The 18493-nt window shown below is 48.5% G+C and overlaps 1 protein-coding gene across 1 annotated transcript; it reads right to left on the bottom strand.

The window, feature by feature from the left end:
* Positions 1-13901: 13901 nt before the first annotated feature.
* Positions 13902-14578, bottom strand: LOC130846006 (microtubule-associated proteins 1A/1B light chain 3B-like). The gene has a single exon (XM_057723947.1). It carries the CDS (start codon positions 14576-14578, stop codon positions 14201-14203), a length of 378 nt encoding a protein of 125 aa, XP_057579930.1. The 3' UTR covers positions 13902-14200.
* Between the last annotated feature and the right edge of the window lie 3915 nt (positions 14579-18493).

Genomic DNA, 18493 nt, shown 5'->3' with positions numbered 1-18493 from the left:
TTCATTGGGTTTTATGTTTCCATCATCTGCTTTGTATTCAGAAGCATTTCGGAAGATTTCTTTGACTTCTTTTTTTTTTTTTTTTTTAGGCGCACAGGCTTAGTTGCTCCATGGCATATGGAATCTTCCCAGGGCAGGGCTCGAACCCGTGTCCCCTGCATTGGCAGGCAGATTCTTTACCACTGCGCCACCTAGGAAGTCCTTCTTTGACTTCTGAGATATTACTAATGTTCTCCATGAATTCACACTTGTCTTTTTCATCTGAACATCTAAGGGTATTTGTTAAGTGCAGCACAGGAAGGAATTAGAATCATCCAGCAGTTACTAACGAGGTGGCGAACATTTACTCTTTTAAGACGGCTCCTGCCTGACCTCTGTATTTGGTAGCTATTCATCAGCCTTAGTTCTGAGCGCAGAAGTCCTAATCATGGTATTCACTGAAGCCTTTATTAATCTCAGCTGAGGGGAGTTTCTATGAGCCAAGGAGCACTTGTTGCAGGGGCAAGCTCACTCCACTCACTGGTGGAAAAGCGCTTTCTCCATATTGATTACACTTCATTTGGAAGGAAACATTTAAAAATTGGATTAGGGCTCAGTTTTCATCAGTCTGTTCAGTATTAAAATTAATGCTATGGCTTGCCTAGAACTGAAAATAGAATTCAACTTTTCTTGCCAACTTGGAATTACCTGTGTCACCTGGACTCTTGTATTTGTGCCCACTCAGCCCTCTCTCTAAGTAAGTGGCTCTGCAGCTTTTCCCAGAGGTAGTGACGGCGTTTGGCTAGGCCTCCCTGCAGTGCTGCCTGTGAGACGTGTCACGACCCTGGAAAGTGAAATCAGGTCAGAAGCTCCTCTTGGCTCTACATGTGTCCTCTACCTGGAGACTTAAGTGTTCGTTGAAGAGCTTTCGCTTCAGTCATTTCATTCCAGAAGAATCTTATTCCATCTTCTTGGTACCAAAATGCAGGACATAGACTTTTTTAAAAAAATTGATTGAAGAGGCTGGAAAATCTCTGGTTGTGGGGATCCAGAAAACATCTTCCACATTTTGTGCTAAAATGGAAAAAGCTCTCAGTTCCCAGTCATTGAATCTGTTGTTGACAGTGAACATGAAAACCATGGTAATCTTATCTCTGTTAACTAGGAATTCAGCACATTGCTGGCCAAAAACATTAAATTTTATGCTCCTGTGAAAAAAAGAGTTTCCAGCGTGATTTTTTTTTTTTTTTTTTTTTTTGGCACACAGGCTTAGTTGCTCCACGGCATGTGGGATCTTCCTGGAGCTGGGATCGAACCCGTGACCTCTGCATTGGCAGGCAGATTCTTAACCACTGCGCCACCTAGGAAGCCTATCCAGTGTGATTTTTAAAAATAGAACATTTCACTTCAGCTCTCCTCAGCCCCCCTAGTTTGTAAGTTTTTTGTTTTTTGTTTTTAGTTTTTTTTTTTAGTTTGTAGTTTTGACAAAACTTTGGTTACCAAGGCTGTTGGTTAATATACATAACTGCTGATGTTTCATATCAGTAAGGCCGGGGAATTCCGTCAAGGGATCTATCTGATCTGACTCACTGTGACCAAATGAGTTACATTCTTTGGGGGGTGGCACCCAAAACAGATCCATTTTTAGGTGCCCTAGGGAGTTCTATAAACCATCATTTTCCAGACTCCACTGTTGAGAATCACCTGGTACTCTTGTTGGTAAGTCAGAATCCTTAGGGGATGGGACAGAAAGTTCTCCAGGTGACTTGCTCTCACGGAGATGTGAGGAGCGCCAGGAGTCAGCATTTCACAAAGGCTGAGCCAGTGGACCACCTGCACCGTCCACCTGGGGATGAATCAATGTTGGGGGAAGAGTCTGGGAAAAACTCTGCGTGCCTAGCAATCTCCCCTTCTGACTCTGATACTCAACTAAAATTTGTGATCTGTGAAGGGTGTTCAGTTCCTAAAGGCTTGGCTCTACCTCCCCAAGGGGTTTGAGGGAGGAAGTCCCTTTTAAAGAATAAAGGACCTGGCAGCCAGTCCAGTTTAATGATAGTTTTGTGTTTGTTTTTTTTAATTTGTTTAAATCCAAATATTTTCTGTACTGATGATCTGTCTGGTTATGGTAAAACTGTTTCTTTCCCAAACCTCAAATTGCTGAACATCTGATAATCATGGTGTTCAAATTTCTGTATGAAAACATATTTGTCTAATCTTCCTCATTGTTTTAGCTTTTAAAATGGCTATTTCATTTCTGTTGTGTTTGGGTTCCATTCATAAGTGGTGTCATGTCCCATGTAAAGTGACAGCATTGGTTCCAGCAGCCCCTGGCCTCCAACTGGACTTTTGCCCCCAAAGGGCAGCCTGGCCTGCCCCCTGCTGAAAGTGAGAGAACCTGCAAGCAGCGTGTTTCCCCTCCTGTTTCTGGTCCCCTCAGTCTGTATGTGGGTTCCAACTCCTTCCTCTCTCCTATGCACTTTCTGATCGGTGACAACCCTGTTTTCCTTCTCTTGTGGCTGTGATGGTGACAGGTGAGGCTGTGTCCGCTGCAGCTGGGAGTGAGCCAGCTTGGTGGGGAGGAAGACGGGACGAGGTGGAGGTGCGTGCGAAAGAATAACAGGTGATAGGAAGGGGAGGTGCTAAGGTCATCCTACTAGCACACTGTCACAGCGATGCCCAGAAGCACCTCCTCCACAGCAAAGCTGGGCCACACGGATGAGCCTAAAGGAGCATTTTCCCTTCCTGAATCACTCTTGCCACTTACTGGAAAGCCACAGGTCTCAAGCTGTGTGTGGTTGTAACCGTCTGGGAGCCTGAAGACGGTTCTAATCTTAGATCTGCCACTAACCAGATCTAAGGCAAATGAAAACCTCTTTGAAGGGCTTTTTCTGAGATGGGCTTTGTTACCTCAGTGGTCCTGGACATCCAGTCTTGGTGAATATGCATGTATATGTGTACATGTATGGATATATGAATATGTATATATATGCACATATGTATATGTGTGTGTATATCTATGTAGTCTTGAAACATTTCTCCCATGCCAGCATTTAACTGAGGGATGTAGTAAAGTGCAGTGACACTGCAGAGGTTGCCAGAAGGACCACGGGTGTTTGTGAGCCCTGGTGGAAGAGGCTGCCCACGGAGCTGACTCAAGGAGGGACTTGAGAACACAGTGAACACAAATATAGGCACCAAGACTCTTTCAAATCTGGTTTAATGAACTTGAACCAGGACTGATGTATTATGGGTGACAAGACACAGGCCGGATGATCCTGGAGAGGCACGCCTCTCCAACATCAGCCAACAGAGCAGAGGGGCAGCACCTGCTCTGCCTCAAGACATCCCAGGAACACACGAACCACCTGTGAGCACAGAAACCACTCCACCTGTTTTTAACTAAAAGGTTAAAAGCGCACCCCCTTGTGCGCTTGCTGCTGGGGTCATGAATAATAGTGACAGTGACACAATTTCTGAAACTTCCCTTTATACTGTCGACTGGAAACAAACGACAACACAGCGTGAGAGCTGTGAGTCCAGTTTTATTGGGGGACTTAAGGAGACAGCTCTCAAACAGCTCTGAGGAACTTCTCAGAAGAGTAAGGGCGAGGTCAGTATACCTATGATTTTAGTGAAGGGGTTTCGTGCCATCAAGCACACATCTCGGTAGAAGGCTGCTGCTAGTCATGAGCAAATGTCTCCATTAATGATTTTAGTGCTTTTCTAGGTATGAGAAGATGCAAGAAATTGGGTTCATAAACTGCTCTCCTGAAAATATCTATCTGAAGGCTATTCTGCCAGTTTTCCCAGAGCACAGAGTGCTCTGATCTCCACCCGGAACGCCTTTCAGGGTTGTGTTGAAGGTCAGCAGCTGCTGTGGCTAGTGACCTGATCCTTGTGGAACCAGACGGAGCGTGACTTTTTAGCTGTCAGTACCCTCCTGGGTTTGGATATTTCAACCCCGAAGGGCCCTACCCTGTCCCGCCTCTCCTATTCCTCACTGCTCCCAATCCCCGGGTCCCTCACACCCCCTGAAGAGTCTCCTGAGGAAACATCTCTACTGTCTTATCACACAGCTTTTTCTCACGTCCATTATCACAATGACCCCCCTGACTGGTTTCCATTCTCCCTTCCCCCCTTTCTCCTAGTGTTAATCAAGTCTGACCTCAAAGCTTCCCTTTTCTATTTTGATTCCAACCTGGATTTTCATTCTTGTGCCTCCGTCCCTTCTTCCCCTCCAGCTCCTCTCTTGCCCCTCAACCCTCTCACTTTTACCCCAAAGTAAATCATGCTTTGTCTGTGCCACCTATTTAAATTGGCACGTGCCATCTACCTCTACAAGGATCAAGTTATGAGCTGCTGCAGCTGATGACCTTCAACACCCCCTGAAAGGCGTTCAGGGTGGAGATCAGGAACGAGGGCCTCTCTGCTCTGGGAAAAACTGGCAGAACAGGTCTTCAGATAGTTAGATATTTTCAGGAGATGATTTCATGAGCCCAATTCTTGTATCTCCTTGTATCTAGAAAAGCACTAAAATCCTTCATGGTGATGTCTGCTCCTCGTGACTAGCAGTAAGCTTCATGAGACTAGCAGAAACTTTCTGTAAAACATATGTGCTTGAGTGCATGTACTTCCCCTTCACCAAAATCACGGTATAGACTGACCTCCACCCCGCCCCGCCCTCCCCCCCCCCCCCCATTATCTTTGGAGCAGTTTCTCAGAGCTATCTGAGGTGCCGTCTCCCAGGCTATAGTCCTCATTTTGCGCCAAGTAAAACAACTCACAATTCTTGCATTGTGCTTTTTTTCTCCCCCAGTAGACCCCTGGCTCTAAGCCTCTGCCTTTGCTGGCACCTCTGGTTTCAGTGCTGTCTCTAACCACTCTCTCCTCCAGCCGCCAATGGCTCTTCCCAGAGGAAGACTCCTCAGATGCCCCCATCCTTTCCTCCCTCTCCAAGAAGGCTTATCCCCTCTACACTTCTCTACAACGTAGTGATCTCTCTGTAGCCTGTGCTCTCCTTGGGGACCCTCTGATCCCAAATGGCAGGTGTCTCCAAATGTCTGCAGACGGGGGTGGGTGAGAGGCCAGACAGTAGCCCCTGGATGCGGGGATTCCACTCTTTTTCTCCCAAATTCGGCCCTTGCCGGGACAGGGGCTCTCCTTCCGCTACCTTCATGGGGTCCGGGGCCGGGAGCTCTTCAGTTCCTCTGGGGAAACACTGCGCCCCAAGCCCTCGATCTCCACCGGGGAGACGGAGGTGGGTGCAGGCTTCCGGCAGCCCCGCCCCGCCGCTCGCGTGTGCTCCCGGGTCTGGCTGGGACCGCGCATCCCCAGCGGGAGAGGCCGGTCACCGAGGCGGCCCCTCCCCGGATCCCAGCTGGTGGAGGGATGGATAAGGAGCCCTGCACCCAGCGAAGTGCTGGCATAGCGGCGCCAAGTCCCGGGTGGCGGGGAGCTTGGGAGGGTCAGGCTGGCCGCCCAGGACGCCCGGGTTGTCCGGCTCCAGCCGGCCCTCAGGCGTGGGGAATGCAGGACTCTTGGCCAGGCCTCGACGGCTCCTCCTGCCCCAGGTGCAGGGCTCAGGGCCGCAGGCTGCCCGGGGGGAGCCGGGCCCAGGGTCACGCCCTTCCTGTCGGAGTGGTCCAGATCCCTGCGCCAGGCGGCCGCCACGCAGGGTAGGTGTGGGCTCTGCTGGGTCATCCGGGGCCGCCCCGGGGGCCTAGAATGTGCCACATTGTCGCCTGTTCGGTGTCTGCTCCACCCCTTATGAGGCACACGGCAGGGATGGAGGACCTCAGGTGTCCTGCGGGGTGCGGCGGCTGCAGCCCTGAATCTCGCCACGTGTGGTCGTCTGTTTGCATCGCCTCCCCACCCTCCTTGTTCCGCAGGCTCGAGGTCAATCCCACTCTGTGAAGGAGTAGGATTAATTATTATCCCTATTTATTTATTACTTTAGGTGGGGTCTACAAACCGGTGTCCTCTGGGGGCAACAGTATCAGGTTTGGAAGGAAATCCTGGGATTTGAACCCAGGGCGGCGTGGGCTCTTCCCCCAGGCATCCCAGAGATGTGCCGTGGTGGGAGAGGGCTGTGGCTGGGCCTTGCTCTCCCCTGAGTTGATGTCTGGACTGGCGGGGTTCCAGGCCCCTGCTTTGCTGTTGCTTGGGTGACATCTTGTGGCCAAGGACAGGTACAAACCATTGGCTGCAAAGATTGCAGCGTCAAGGCCCCTCTCAAGGCCTCGCTGGAGGAGGCGTCAGGCTCCTGGACCCAGAAGCCCCAACCAGCCCCTCTTAATCGGGCCTTTCACTGAACTCTTTACTAGGACAGCTCTCAGTGGACCCCAAGACTCACCCATGTCCCCCACACTAGACACACAAATAAACCAGGTTTGTCTTGGCCCACCCTTCTTGGTGCAAATAATAACCATTATTATAGCAACCTAATGACAAGGTTATTATTCCCATTTTACAGATGAGGAGCGATGAGGCAACAGCCCCGAGTCACGTAGCCAATGAGTAACCAAGGCAGAACTTGAGCCCAGCTCTCTCAGTCCCCAGCACCTCGCTAGACCAGGGCTGAGAATTGCACCCCACTCTCCAGGGGGGTGCTGCGGAGTGGAAGAGTATTATTGGTCACAGGAATGCCTGCTCACCTCAACTAGAGAAAGCCCACGGGCGGCAACAAAGACCCAACACAGCCAAATAAATAAATAAATAAATAAATAAATAAATTTGTTTAAAAAAGAAATGAAATGGCAGAGCCAGGTCTAGAGGATTCCTGAGTCCTTATTTTTAGCTACTATGGGATCCCATCTGCTTCTCTGCAAGATATCAGCCCCAGAGGATTATAGGGGCATCATATAAATTGGGAGTGGATGGAGCTTTGCAAACGGTAGAGGACGGTGCCCCGATGGTGCATTATTATCCTGATCCTCACGTGCACTTCCCCTTTTGCGTGTGAGCCCCTTGAGGGCAGAGCTGGACACCTGTGGCATCCCCGGTGCCCAGCACGGAGCCAGTGGGCACCAGCAGATCGGACAGAATTTGAATCTCGGGGGGCAGGGAAGACCTACTTCCCCACCCATCCCTACGTGGCCCACGTTCATTTCCTAGTGTTCAAGGCCAAGGCAAGGATAGCCAGTCTCTACCTCCTGATTCACTTCATTCAGAGGAAGGGGTGACCTTCATTTCCTCTCTGTTGTAATAGGCTGGCACCTGGACTCCCATGCAGGGCCCAGAGGGAGAGGGCTTCGTTGCTGGAGATCTCTTGCAGGCCCCGGAGAAAGCAGCAGGGCAGGCGGAATATAAATGCGCCTGTGAACGCAGAGGAACAGATGAGAGAGAGCCTCCAGGTGACTGGGTGGAGAGGACCCACCGGGGCAGCCGCCTCCTCTCTGCGCACAGATTGAGCCCATGATGAAGATGAATGGAAACCCCTTTGCTGGAAAATGTGGAGGCAATCGAGACAGCTACCTGTGCCGAGGGGCCCTCCCACCAGCTCCACGCAGGGAAGTGTTAGGATCTGGAATTTTAGCACCCGCCACATGGTTAGCACAGAACGCAGGCAAAACTCGTGATAAGCAGCCCCAATTACAGGATAAATGATACAGGATGCCCGTTAGCTTGGCAGGAATTTGTGGACTCAAACAGCGGCTGCGGGCGGGTGGCAGGCAGCCCCTGCAAACAGACGACAGCTTGCACAAAGAAAGGCAGCCTGTGTGGGTGAGGACGCCGGTGCCAGCCACGGACCCCTCCACTATGTGGTCGTCACGACCAGAAGACTTTCCTGAGAGCAGCTTTGGGGTTTTTAAAGGCTGGTTGAGGGTGCAGCGGGGAGATGATTTTGTGGGTTGTCTAGCATTTGCTGATGAAAACAAACCGAACTTGTAGCTTCCAAATTCCACACTGGGAGGCAGGGCTGATGAGGACACTGTGTCTTCATCTTTCCACGCCGAAAAATCCCAATTTTTCTCAATTTGTCCACTGCAGAGCCATGTGTGATCCTTCGGTCGCATGCACCGTGGACCAGGAAGAAAGGTTTGCTGGGTGTATTAATATTGTCGACCAGATTGCAGGGGGCATGTTTAACTCACTTCAGGTGCTCTAGAAGCGTTCGCACAATGGATCAGCTAATTACAAATCATGCCTATTTATTCATTAAACAGGACCTGGGGGAAATTCAAAGAGGCAACACTGTCTTCACTTCATTCAATTTGCAGTCTGTGATTAAACGGAACACAGCTGCAAGACTCCAGAAATGTTGCCTAATATCTGCCTTTTTCCTGGTTCAGATGGACCTCTTCTCTGGGGGCCATTTCCACTCTCAAGTGGGGTCTTGTCATCAACCTTTAGCTCTTCAGATGCTCACCGGCTACTTGTGAATTAAAAGTCCCAGCATTAGGCAACAACTCAGTTTTCTCATCTGTAAAGTGGGTTCATGATTCTCTGGCTGTCGGGATGAGTATTCAGTGGCTGTTCCAGACCCTAGCCAGTAGCTGGATGGTGAAGTTTCCTTCCCTGCCCTCCTCCTCTGCCCACTACACTCCTGGGCTGTCATTAAGACAGAGGCCCCAGGGTCCCCCAGACAGCCCTTGACAAGGAAAATCTGTGCCTGTTGCTACCCCGAGGACCCAGCACAGAGCCTGGCCCCCAGGGACTGCTTGCCCAGTGCTGGACGGAACTGGCCTGATGTCTCCTGTCTATGACCCTGGGTGTCCCCGTGTCCCTCTAGCATAATGTGACCCACTGTCTCAGTTTGCCAAGCCTATGGGGTTTCCCTGGATGTAGGGGTTTTAGAACTAAAACAGTGACAGTCACTCTGTTCTCAGAGCCCCATGAAACTCTCCCTTTCCAAGTTCCCTAAAACAAACAAAAAAATTGAACTAACTTTACCTTTGATGCTTGCAAATGTCTGGGAGGCCCAAGAGTTATTATCAATAAATAATAAGAACCAAACAGCCAACATTTGCTTAGCGTTTTCCAATCCACAAACTGCTCTTAATTTACAGGATGAGTGTTTCATGGCTTCCTTTCTATTTACTCAGTGTCCATGGACTGAGCCCCCAGGGCTGATGTGGGCAGATAGGACCTCAGGGGCTGAGGCAGAAGCACACTGGTCCCCTGTGAGGCTGCGGAGCCAGCAGCTCCTTAGATTCTGTGACCCTCAGCTTACGTCACATTTCTGTCCCTCTCTCTCGCCTCTGTTAGAGGCGTCCACATCTAGAAAGGGTCCCTAGCCAGGAAGTAAAATATTAGCCTGAATCACATGAAAGTAGCCTTTTAGTGGAGCCCAAACAGTCAAATATCAGCATTTTCATATGGTTCAACCTGAGAGTAGTGGTGAAGTTCAGGTCATGATGCAAGTTGAGACAACTTAATTTCTATGAGCTTAAGTTTCTCATCTGAAAAATGGGGCTCTTGGTGAGTGCCTACATCCCACTGTTGCTGTTGGAGGTATACGAGATCACCCATGTATGGCATTTCAGTAATGCCTGGCACAGAGTAGGTGCTCTCTGAACTAGAGCTTTTATTTTCAGCCTGTATCCGTTGTGTCCTTCATCTTTCTGAGTTGCCTGTGGTCACCCACGCAGCAGGCGCCCGACAAATGTTGATCGAATGAAGGAGTGGAAATAAATGCGGCTACCTCCGCTGGTGTTTCCCAAATGACCTTGAACTCAGATAGGCTGCTTCCGCCTCCTCCAAGCAAGGGGCTCTTCCTCTGCCCTCCTTCTCTCACGGCCTCTCAGTAAAGCACCCCGTTTCCCCATGGCTCCCCACGGGGGGACTGATGGGTTGTAAGACATGTTTCCATCCCCCCTATGGTTTCTAAAACATACAAATCATTCTGGCTGCACTTCTGTGTTTCATTACGAGGAATGCACATTTGAAAACAACAGAGGGTGAGGTTTAAAAGCAACATGCAATTTTTATTACATATATCTCCAAATCTGCCATTAGGCCTGTCCCCGCGGTGTTATTGACCTTGATTCTTTCTCATTTGCATCCTGCATTTTTCATCCTTTGGAATATGGTGTTTTGGGACTTCTCCATCATTAAGTGGATTTACAGCAATTTCCCTGTGTGTTTTCTCCAAGGGATTCTGTTATGAGATGCACATTAAATCTCCATTAATACCTCATTATCCGACTGATAAGATTACCATGATAATGAGGCAGAAATTCTAATTGTTTCACTTCTTATTGTGCCTTCCATTTAATCCTTTACTCTACCTGGAAGTTGGTCACGAGCTGGTGAGCACCAAGCAGAAAAAGACTTTCCAAACGGAGGACCGGAGGCTGGGATCTTCGTGATCAATAGTGATGGAGGGAAAGAAAGGAGGTAGAATAGTGTTTAAATGAATTTCCTGGGCCAAAAGTTGGCGGCGGAAAGCCATCTGGGGTGGGCCTAGTTGGATTTACAGAGCTCTCCAGACCGATATACACACACACACATGCACACACAGATGTGCTTAGACACGCGTGCATGCACTCACACACACATAAGCACTCACACGTGTGCACGTAGGACACACACACACACACACACACACACACACCCCCCAAGGCCTGTACTCCAAGTTCAAGAGAGCCCAGTCTCTTGACCGAATGCTCCATTTTCCTACTGGCCTGGACCCTCTTCCAGACCATCCCTTGCTCTGGAGCTTTCCATGAACCTGCCTTCCGGACTGATGAGCTCATTAGAGTCAGAGGCATGAGGGCCAGAAGACACTGTGGGGGAGGGAGGGAGGGACAGAGACAGGGGGAGAAGAGGCCTCTTCAAGGGAAAGCCGACCTATGGGACTTCCCTGGTGGTCCAGGAAGGCTCCATGCTTCTCTTCGGGGGGCATGGGTTTGATCCCTGGTGGGGGAACTAAGATCCCGCATGCTGTGGCCAAAAAAATAAATAATCCTTAAAAAAAAGGCGGGGGGAGGGTGGCCCATGGACCTGCACAGGTGTTCCTCCACTACCCGGAATAACTGTAGGAAGTACTGCGTGGGCGGGGGGCTGGGTGACTGTCGTGCCCATGCTCGGTGCCAGCCGCGCCGCCCCGCACACACCTCTAGAGTGAGGCTGGCCTGCCGCTGGCTGTCGCTGGGCTCCGTGTTGCCCACGGCGGCCATCAGGCTGTGCACCACGCGCAGGTGCAGCATCTCCTCGGCCAGGCTCGTGTTGTCGCGAGCCAGGATCCTGGGCTCGGGGAGGGTGGGGGTGCCATTCTGGCTGCGGCCGTCCCGTGAGACCCTCCGGCGGCCGGAGCGCCCCTGGGGCCCGCGGGCGGCGCCGAGCCTGGCCAGCCGCATCCGCCCACTGCCTGCTGCCTGCTTACCCGATGGCCTTGGCGGCCGCAGCCTGCTGCAAGAAGCAGGTGGCCCGTGAGCGGCAGAACCGACGAGTCTGGACGAGGGAGTGGCCGAGAGGCTGGAGGACACCCCCACCCCCCACTGGGGCCCACCCCTCCATCCGAGCGGATCCCCACCGCTGACGATCTGGGACTGCAGTCTGCTGGTCTCCTCGAGGGACGGTATCAGCAGCGCCGCGCACGTCCTCACTGCCCAGGTCCTTGATCAGCTCGATGGCTGCGGAAGGCAGAGGCGCTGGGGAGTCCCGCCACTCCACTCCCCACCCCCTCAAGGAAGCAACACCCCCTCCCCCCGATTCTTTGTCGACCTTTCTTCGCATCTCTTCCTGGCCAGCACTGTGCCAGGTGTGGGGGGAGCTGGGCTGGAGCTCGTGGTTGAAGAGGAGAGGAGGAGGGGGCCCGAGCACCCCCCCCCCCAAACCCCCAGGACTCACAGAACCAGCCAGAGCTGGAGGAAGAAGGTTTGGAGGCTTAGAGGCTGAAAAGAGCTGGAGGCCCCACAGAGGTAGGGCTCCCTTAGGGCTTTGAGGAACCTAGAAGGTTTCATGGAGGAGGGAAGGGCCACAGGGTCTTCAAAGGGAGACGGGATGGGGAAAGACAAGGGGTAAGAGAAAGACAGAGCAAGTGGGTGGGGATGTGTAGCAGAAAATGAGAAGGAGGCAAGCTAGACAGCAGTTGGGAGAAACTTTCCTTTCGGACGCACCCTTATTGAGGCGTCGTTTGCCTAGGCTCTGTGCTAAGGACTCCGGGTTCAGCATCCAGTGACACTCGCTGTCACCAACGAGGTTCATTTTGCGATAGCACGATGACTTATCCCTCTTTTACCTTTGCGGGAATGAGGCACAGAGAGGTAAAGCACTTGCCTAAAGTGCCACAGCTAGGAAGTGGTGGAAGCAAAAGGAGGGAAAGATTCAGTTAGCAAGGAGGAGGTTCCTACTTAAGAAATAAAGGATATAGCCAACTTGTTTTAGAAAGCAGTTCCAAGTTTAAACTGTAGGTTGGGAACTGGATTCTCTGATTCCCTGCCTCCAGCTGTAAGTGAAGGTCTAGAGGAAGTTATACGGCGATCTTACTAATGAACATAGGTGCAAAAAATCTGCACAAAATATTAGCGACTTGAATCTAGCAGTATGTAAAAGGAATAACGTGCCATCTAGGAATGCACATATATCATCTTTTTTTTTTTTACAGTTTTTAGTTGTGCCTTTATTCACCTTAGTTCATTAAAAATGGGCTTGTTTTAAAGATCCTATAAATAGAATAACCACGCACTAATGTGGGATTATAAGTAAGTCACCCCTCTCAGCATGGTATTTTTGTCTTTAGAAAGCAGAGTTTCTTATAGGAATCTTATTGATCACACAGTAGTTACAAGAATGTCAGATATAATGATGTATACAATCTAAACAAGACAGGCTAATTAAGAATTTACATAATGTAAAAATATGCATATTAAAAGTTAGCCATGTGGACAGATGCATGCATCAGGAAGAGTAGTTGATAGGGCTTGAGGGCCCATATGCAGTAATATTGCTTTTTCTTCCTCAATTACAGTAAATAACTGCCACTAACAGATACAAGTTTTCCACACACATCTAAATACACAAGGGTAAATGGTGACCTGCTACACATACAGTCTCAAGTGGGTCTGTGATGGGTCTGTGATCCTTCTGCGACAGCTCTCACAAAAATAGTACATAGTAAACCCCATACAGGTAGTCGGAAGCACTGGTTACTTATCCTAGTTGGACTCTGAAAATGTTTAGTTTGACATTAATCTGTGTTTCCTTTTGCTATTTTCAAAACTGACATGCGCACGGGAGTGGGGGAATTCTGATGACTGTTTGACCTAAGAGTGAACTGAAATACTCTTAAAAATGCTTTTTAATAACATATTTCAGTCACATACTTAACATAAAACATGGATCATCTACAGCTTTAAGCCAAAAGGTAGAGGAAGTGTATCTGAAATTTAATGCTTTTAGTTTCAGTATCCTGTAGCGTTCTACCTTTGTCCCAAAGAATGAAACCCATGTAACAGATTATTTGCCAAAGCAGGCACTATTTTGAGCTCTTAAGAGAATATTCAAAACAAAAACATGTCATTCTTTCTCTAGGCCTTTTGAGAAACTTGGCCAAAACTATATAAATTATTCAAGGTTCCTGTTGAGCAGTGCTGTTTTTCTGTTACAGCTGTCTAGAGAACAAACCAAATGAAAACTTCATAATAAGAGCACTGTCTTGAAATACACTTATTAGCAATCAGGAACCCTGGACAACAGGTCTGTTCTCTTATTTCCTATACACCCACATCCACCCCGCTTTTTGCCAACTATTATGGTAAATGTATTGGGGGTGGTGGGGGAGGGGTGGCTATGCCTGACAGCTTACGCTTAAAGATCCTCCTAAAGGACATTTCTCTAGGTGAGTAGAAACCCTTTTATAAAAAGTTGGCAGATTCTGTGAACCTAAAGAGAAGAGTAAATGTCTCTCTGAATGCTCAAATTGCAAGTTCCTTTTGGGGGAATAAAAAAACATTAAAATAACTTGAAGGTCTATTTTATTGGCAACTTAGAATGCAAAGTATTTTATTTTTAAACTTCTAAATTTGAAAACAAGACAGCCTAGGTTAAATAATAATAAAGTTTCCCAAAGCTGAATGTGCTCATTTGGAGCTCAGTTTTTCTGCTTGAAGTCCCAAAAAAACAACTTCCTAAAACTCCTAGGCAGGAACACTACTGTTTGGATGATCTGTGATTAGATGAACTGATCAATCAGTTGGTAATATCCCTTTTTTATTCCTTGGTAAATAAGGGTTTAAAAAATTCTAGAACAGATGCTTTTTTTTTTTTTTTTTAACCCTTACACAGACAATTTCATTCCAAAAGTCTCCTGAGAGGCGTATACCATATACAGGAATCCATCTTCATCCTTCTCACTTTCATACACTTCACAAATCGGTGTGGACACACTCACCATGCTATGTCCATTCACTAACAGGAAGAAGGCTTGATTAGCGTTGAGCTGTAAGCGCCTTCTGATTATCTTGATGAGCTCACTCATGTTGACATGATCAGGCACCAGGAACTTTGTTTTATCCAGGACTGGAAGCTTCTTCTCACCTTTGTATCGTTCTATTATTACCGGGATTTTGGTAGGATACTGCTCTCGGATAAGTCGGACATCATCTACTCTCTGTTCGAAGGTTCGGTGCTGTTTGAAGGTCTTCTCCGACGGCATGGCGCGGCAGGCTGGGCAGGGGCGGAGAGGTGGAGGGTCCCGGGGGCTCCAGATGGCGGCCATATATCATCTTAATAGAAAAAAAAAAAAAGTTTGAAAAAATTGACAATCTTGATAAGAGCTATCTACAAAAAACTGTATAGCAGAGGTTATACCTAATAGATAAACATTGGAAACGTTCCCTTTTAGATGAGAAATAAGGCAACCTCCCACACATTCCTTTCCACAGAAGGTAACAGACAAGTGATCTGAAGAGAAACCAGAGCTCGCTACATCTGCCACTCTTTCCTTAACTGATTGTAACTCTCCAAGACTGGTTTCTATTCCTGTGCTATGGCGGCTCCTCCAGGAAAATCTGTAAGATGGATTTTTGGAAAAGATGTACTGTCTTTCTCTTATCTCTGGAAGAGTTTGTGTAAGACTAGAATTTTTTAAATTAATTAATTAATGTAAAAAAAGGGGGGGAGCCTGCCTAGGACCCCCATGTGGGGGTGCTTGGGCCACAGAAGAGCCTCCCTCTTGGCCTTCATCCTGCCCTTCTGCTCGGAGAGTAGGCTCTCAGCCCTGCAGGAGCTCTACCTTGAGGCAGAAAAAACACATCCAAACCTCTCCGGAAGGATGGTGGCTGTCAGTGGCACAGTGTCTGTGGCTGGAGAAACAGCGTGCTCAGGAGCCCAGTTCCTCAGGTGTCCTGAGGCCAGGCCCGGCCTGGAAGGCAGGAAGCTGAGCCACTTCCACAGAGGGGAGCAGCGGTGTGACTGCTGGACAGGGACGAGCTTCGTGGTGTCAGACGTGATAAACATCGTGATAAAAATGCAGTCTTTCTACAGTGATCTGACAAACGTGTGCTCGTATTCTGGTTTCCTTCTGCATTAGTTTCCTAGGGCTGCCATAACTAAGTACCACAAACCGGGTGGATTAAAACAACAGAAATTTATTCTCTCACAGTTCTGGAGGATGCGAGTCTGAAATCAAGGGATCCGCAGGGCCATGCTCCCTTTGGCCTCTAAGCTTCTGGTGGTGGCCAGCAATCCTTGGCTTGTAGCTGCGTCAGTCCCGTCTCTGCCTCTGTTGTCACGTGGCCATCCTCTCTCCGTGTGTCTCTCCTCTTTTCTTATAATGACGCAAGTCATGTTGGATTAGGTTCTACACTAATGACCTCATCTTACCTTGGTTAGATCTGCAAAGACTCTGTTTCCAAATAAGGTCACATTCGCAGGTACTGAGGATTAGGACTTCAATGTATCTTTTTAGGGGACACAATTCACCCCATAAGACCTTCTGAAATATATCCACGCAGTTAAAATATTAACAATAATATTAGGCAAGTACAAGGGTACAATCGGCAGAATCTGTGAATGGGTTCTCAGATGTTGAGGTTGAGGGCTGGCCCAGATCTGATGGCCCTCATAGTCCCATTTTCCATGACAGTTGTAGAACCACAGATTGGTGGAACTGGAAGGGCTTCCTGAGACCAACCAGTTCAGCCTCATGATCTTCTTCATTGTATTTTAATTATTTCACCCCCTCAATTATATAAGTACATAGTTTAAAAAAGTCAAATAGTACTAACAGCTCCTAACGAAAGCCAGCTGTCCCTTGACCCATTCCTACCTCCTTCCTGAGTCCCTTTCCCCAAAGGTGATTACTTTAAATAATTTACAGGCATGTGATTCATATTTGTCAATAATATGTTTATACCACTATTTCTCGACTCATCAGCTTTAGACATTATCTACTCACTTCCTGTAACGCAACATGAAAATTTAGTTCTCTTACTAGCCTGCCCTCAACTCTCTTGTTTCCATGCTCACAATATAGGTATATAACAGTATTTGTTAAATCAGTATTCAGTATCTATGTAAGTGTTATTCACATCTGAACCATGTAGGGAATTTTGATCACATTTCCTTTCTTGGATAGCTTTTTGTATCCTCATGTTTTCATTTCATTAATTTTTTATGTCCCAACTGTTAATTCTTCACCAACTCTCCAACTCCTCTGAAGTCTGTTTTCCATGTGGTCTAATAGAGACCTTGCAAGTGTGAAAATGGCTTTATTCCATGCACATGTGTGATTGATAGTTTGGCTGGGTATGATATTCTAGGTGGGAAGTCATATCTCCAGATAATTTTGAGGTTTATTCCATTGTCTCCTACTTTCCACTATTGCTGTTGTCTGGCAAATGGTATTTAAACTTGGAAATGGATACACTTCTCTCAGGCCTTTCCTCTGGGGGTGGAGTCAGTCTAGCCGGGAGTTGAACTGACTTTGGGTCGTGTTGTTATGGTTACCCTCACGTTCCTCTAGCATTACCTGACTCCACTAACAGTGCTGAGCCTATTTCATGTGCTTATTTGTCATGCTCATATCTTCTTTGATGAAGTGTCTGATCTCCGGTGGCCTCGGCCTGCAGTGGCTTGAAGCGGAGTTTCAGCTCCCAGTCAGTGATTGAGGTTGGGTAGCGGTGGTGAGAGCACTAGCCACTAGACCAGTGGTCAGTGACAAGGCCCTGGCCCCATGGCTTTGCAGAAAAGAATTCCCACAAAGATGGAAAGTAGTGAAACAAGTAAAGTATTAGGGAAAAAAAGGAGCAGAATACGTGTAGATAGACACATGGGTGGGCTCAGAGGGAGTCCCGCCCTTGTGGCAGTTTAAATCACTTATGTGGGGCATTTCTTCCATGTTTCCTTTGACCAATCATTTTGATTTGCCTGGTTCAAAGTCCATATTTGGTGTATCTCAGAATTTTCCCACATGTGCGTGCACATCTCTTAGCCAAGATGGATTCCACTGAAGAGGCCTATGGGTAGGTTTGGCCACTTGGCCTCACTCCCTTTTTAACCTCCAAGAAGCCTTTCTGCGCATGTGTGGTTGGGGGAGGTCTGCTGACTTTGAGAGTGAGAAATATGTGGTCTCATCTTTTATCTGGGCAAGGCCCAGCATCCTCTCTCAATTGTCCTGTTATTCCTGTCTCAGAGTATCAGTTCACAGGGAATGAACTCAGACTGTTTGCCCTGGGGGGCCCATTTGTCTCCTGCCTCATGTCTATTCAAACTTTTGCCTATTAAAAAAACATTTTATTTATTTAGTTGCACCGGGTCTTAGTTGAAGCTGGAAGGCTCAGTTGTGGCAGGCAAACTCTTAGTTGTGGCAGGCAAACTCTTAGTTGTGGCATGCATGTAGGACCTAGTTCCCTGACCAGGGATTCAACCCCGGCTCCCTGCATTGGGAACACAGAGTCTTAACCGCTGTGCCATCAGGGAAGTCTCTCTTTTGCTCATTTTTCAATTGGGTTGCTTTACATTCCTCCAATATTTCCATGTTTTTAGGGTTGGGCTTGATTTGCCAGAGGATTTTTCTCAGTGTCTATTTCACCTTCAATTTTCAATCTTCCCTCTGCACTTGGCTCGGCAGTCTCCGTGGTCTTCCCCCTCCCCCAGCTACGGTTTATTAGGCTGGCTGGGGGAGGGACATTCTCCGTTGCTTGGTTCCGCCTCAGTGCTAGGAAGGAACTGGGTCTCAGTGATCCTGCCCCTCCCCCAGTGGCAGGTGAGACCTAAGGGTGTCAGTCCAGGATGTATTTCTACCCCTTGCCCAGAGTTTAAGGGGTTTTGTTTGATTTCCCCAGCTGCAATGGGTCTTCACCCGTACACTGAGGGCTTTTCCTGCCCTGCTCTCAGATGCTTAAGGCTCTGTTCTCTGTGGGAGAGAGTGGAAAAGGAGAAAGTGGGTGGGGCTTCATGCCTTTCTTACAGTGACCTGTCTTCTAGGACCTTCTAGGGCCTCTGGCCCTGCCCCCAGTCTTTCTTAGCACTGGGTGAGATCCTTAGGGAAGAGCCTGCGAGTGGGTGGAAATTCACCTGTGTCTGCAGCTCCTGGGGATTCTATACTTCACACTAGCTCCCACTTCGC

This window comes from Hippopotamus amphibius, chromosome 2 (assembly GCF_030028045.1).
Source record: "Hippopotamus amphibius kiboko isolate mHipAmp2 chromosome 2, mHipAmp2.hap2, whole genome shotgun sequence".
NCBI classification, from domain to species: domain Eukaryota; kingdom Metazoa; phylum Chordata; class Mammalia; order Artiodactyla; family Hippopotamidae; genus Hippopotamus; species Hippopotamus amphibius.
Note: the sequence above shows the minus strand (reverse complement) of the source record. Positions and strands in the feature narration are given on the sequence as shown.

Coding starts and splice junctions, on each gene's coding strand:
- LOC130846006 (XM_057723947.1), bottom strand. CDS start 14,578: ATGCCGTCGGAGAAGACCTTCAAACAGCACCGAACCTTCGAACAGAGA.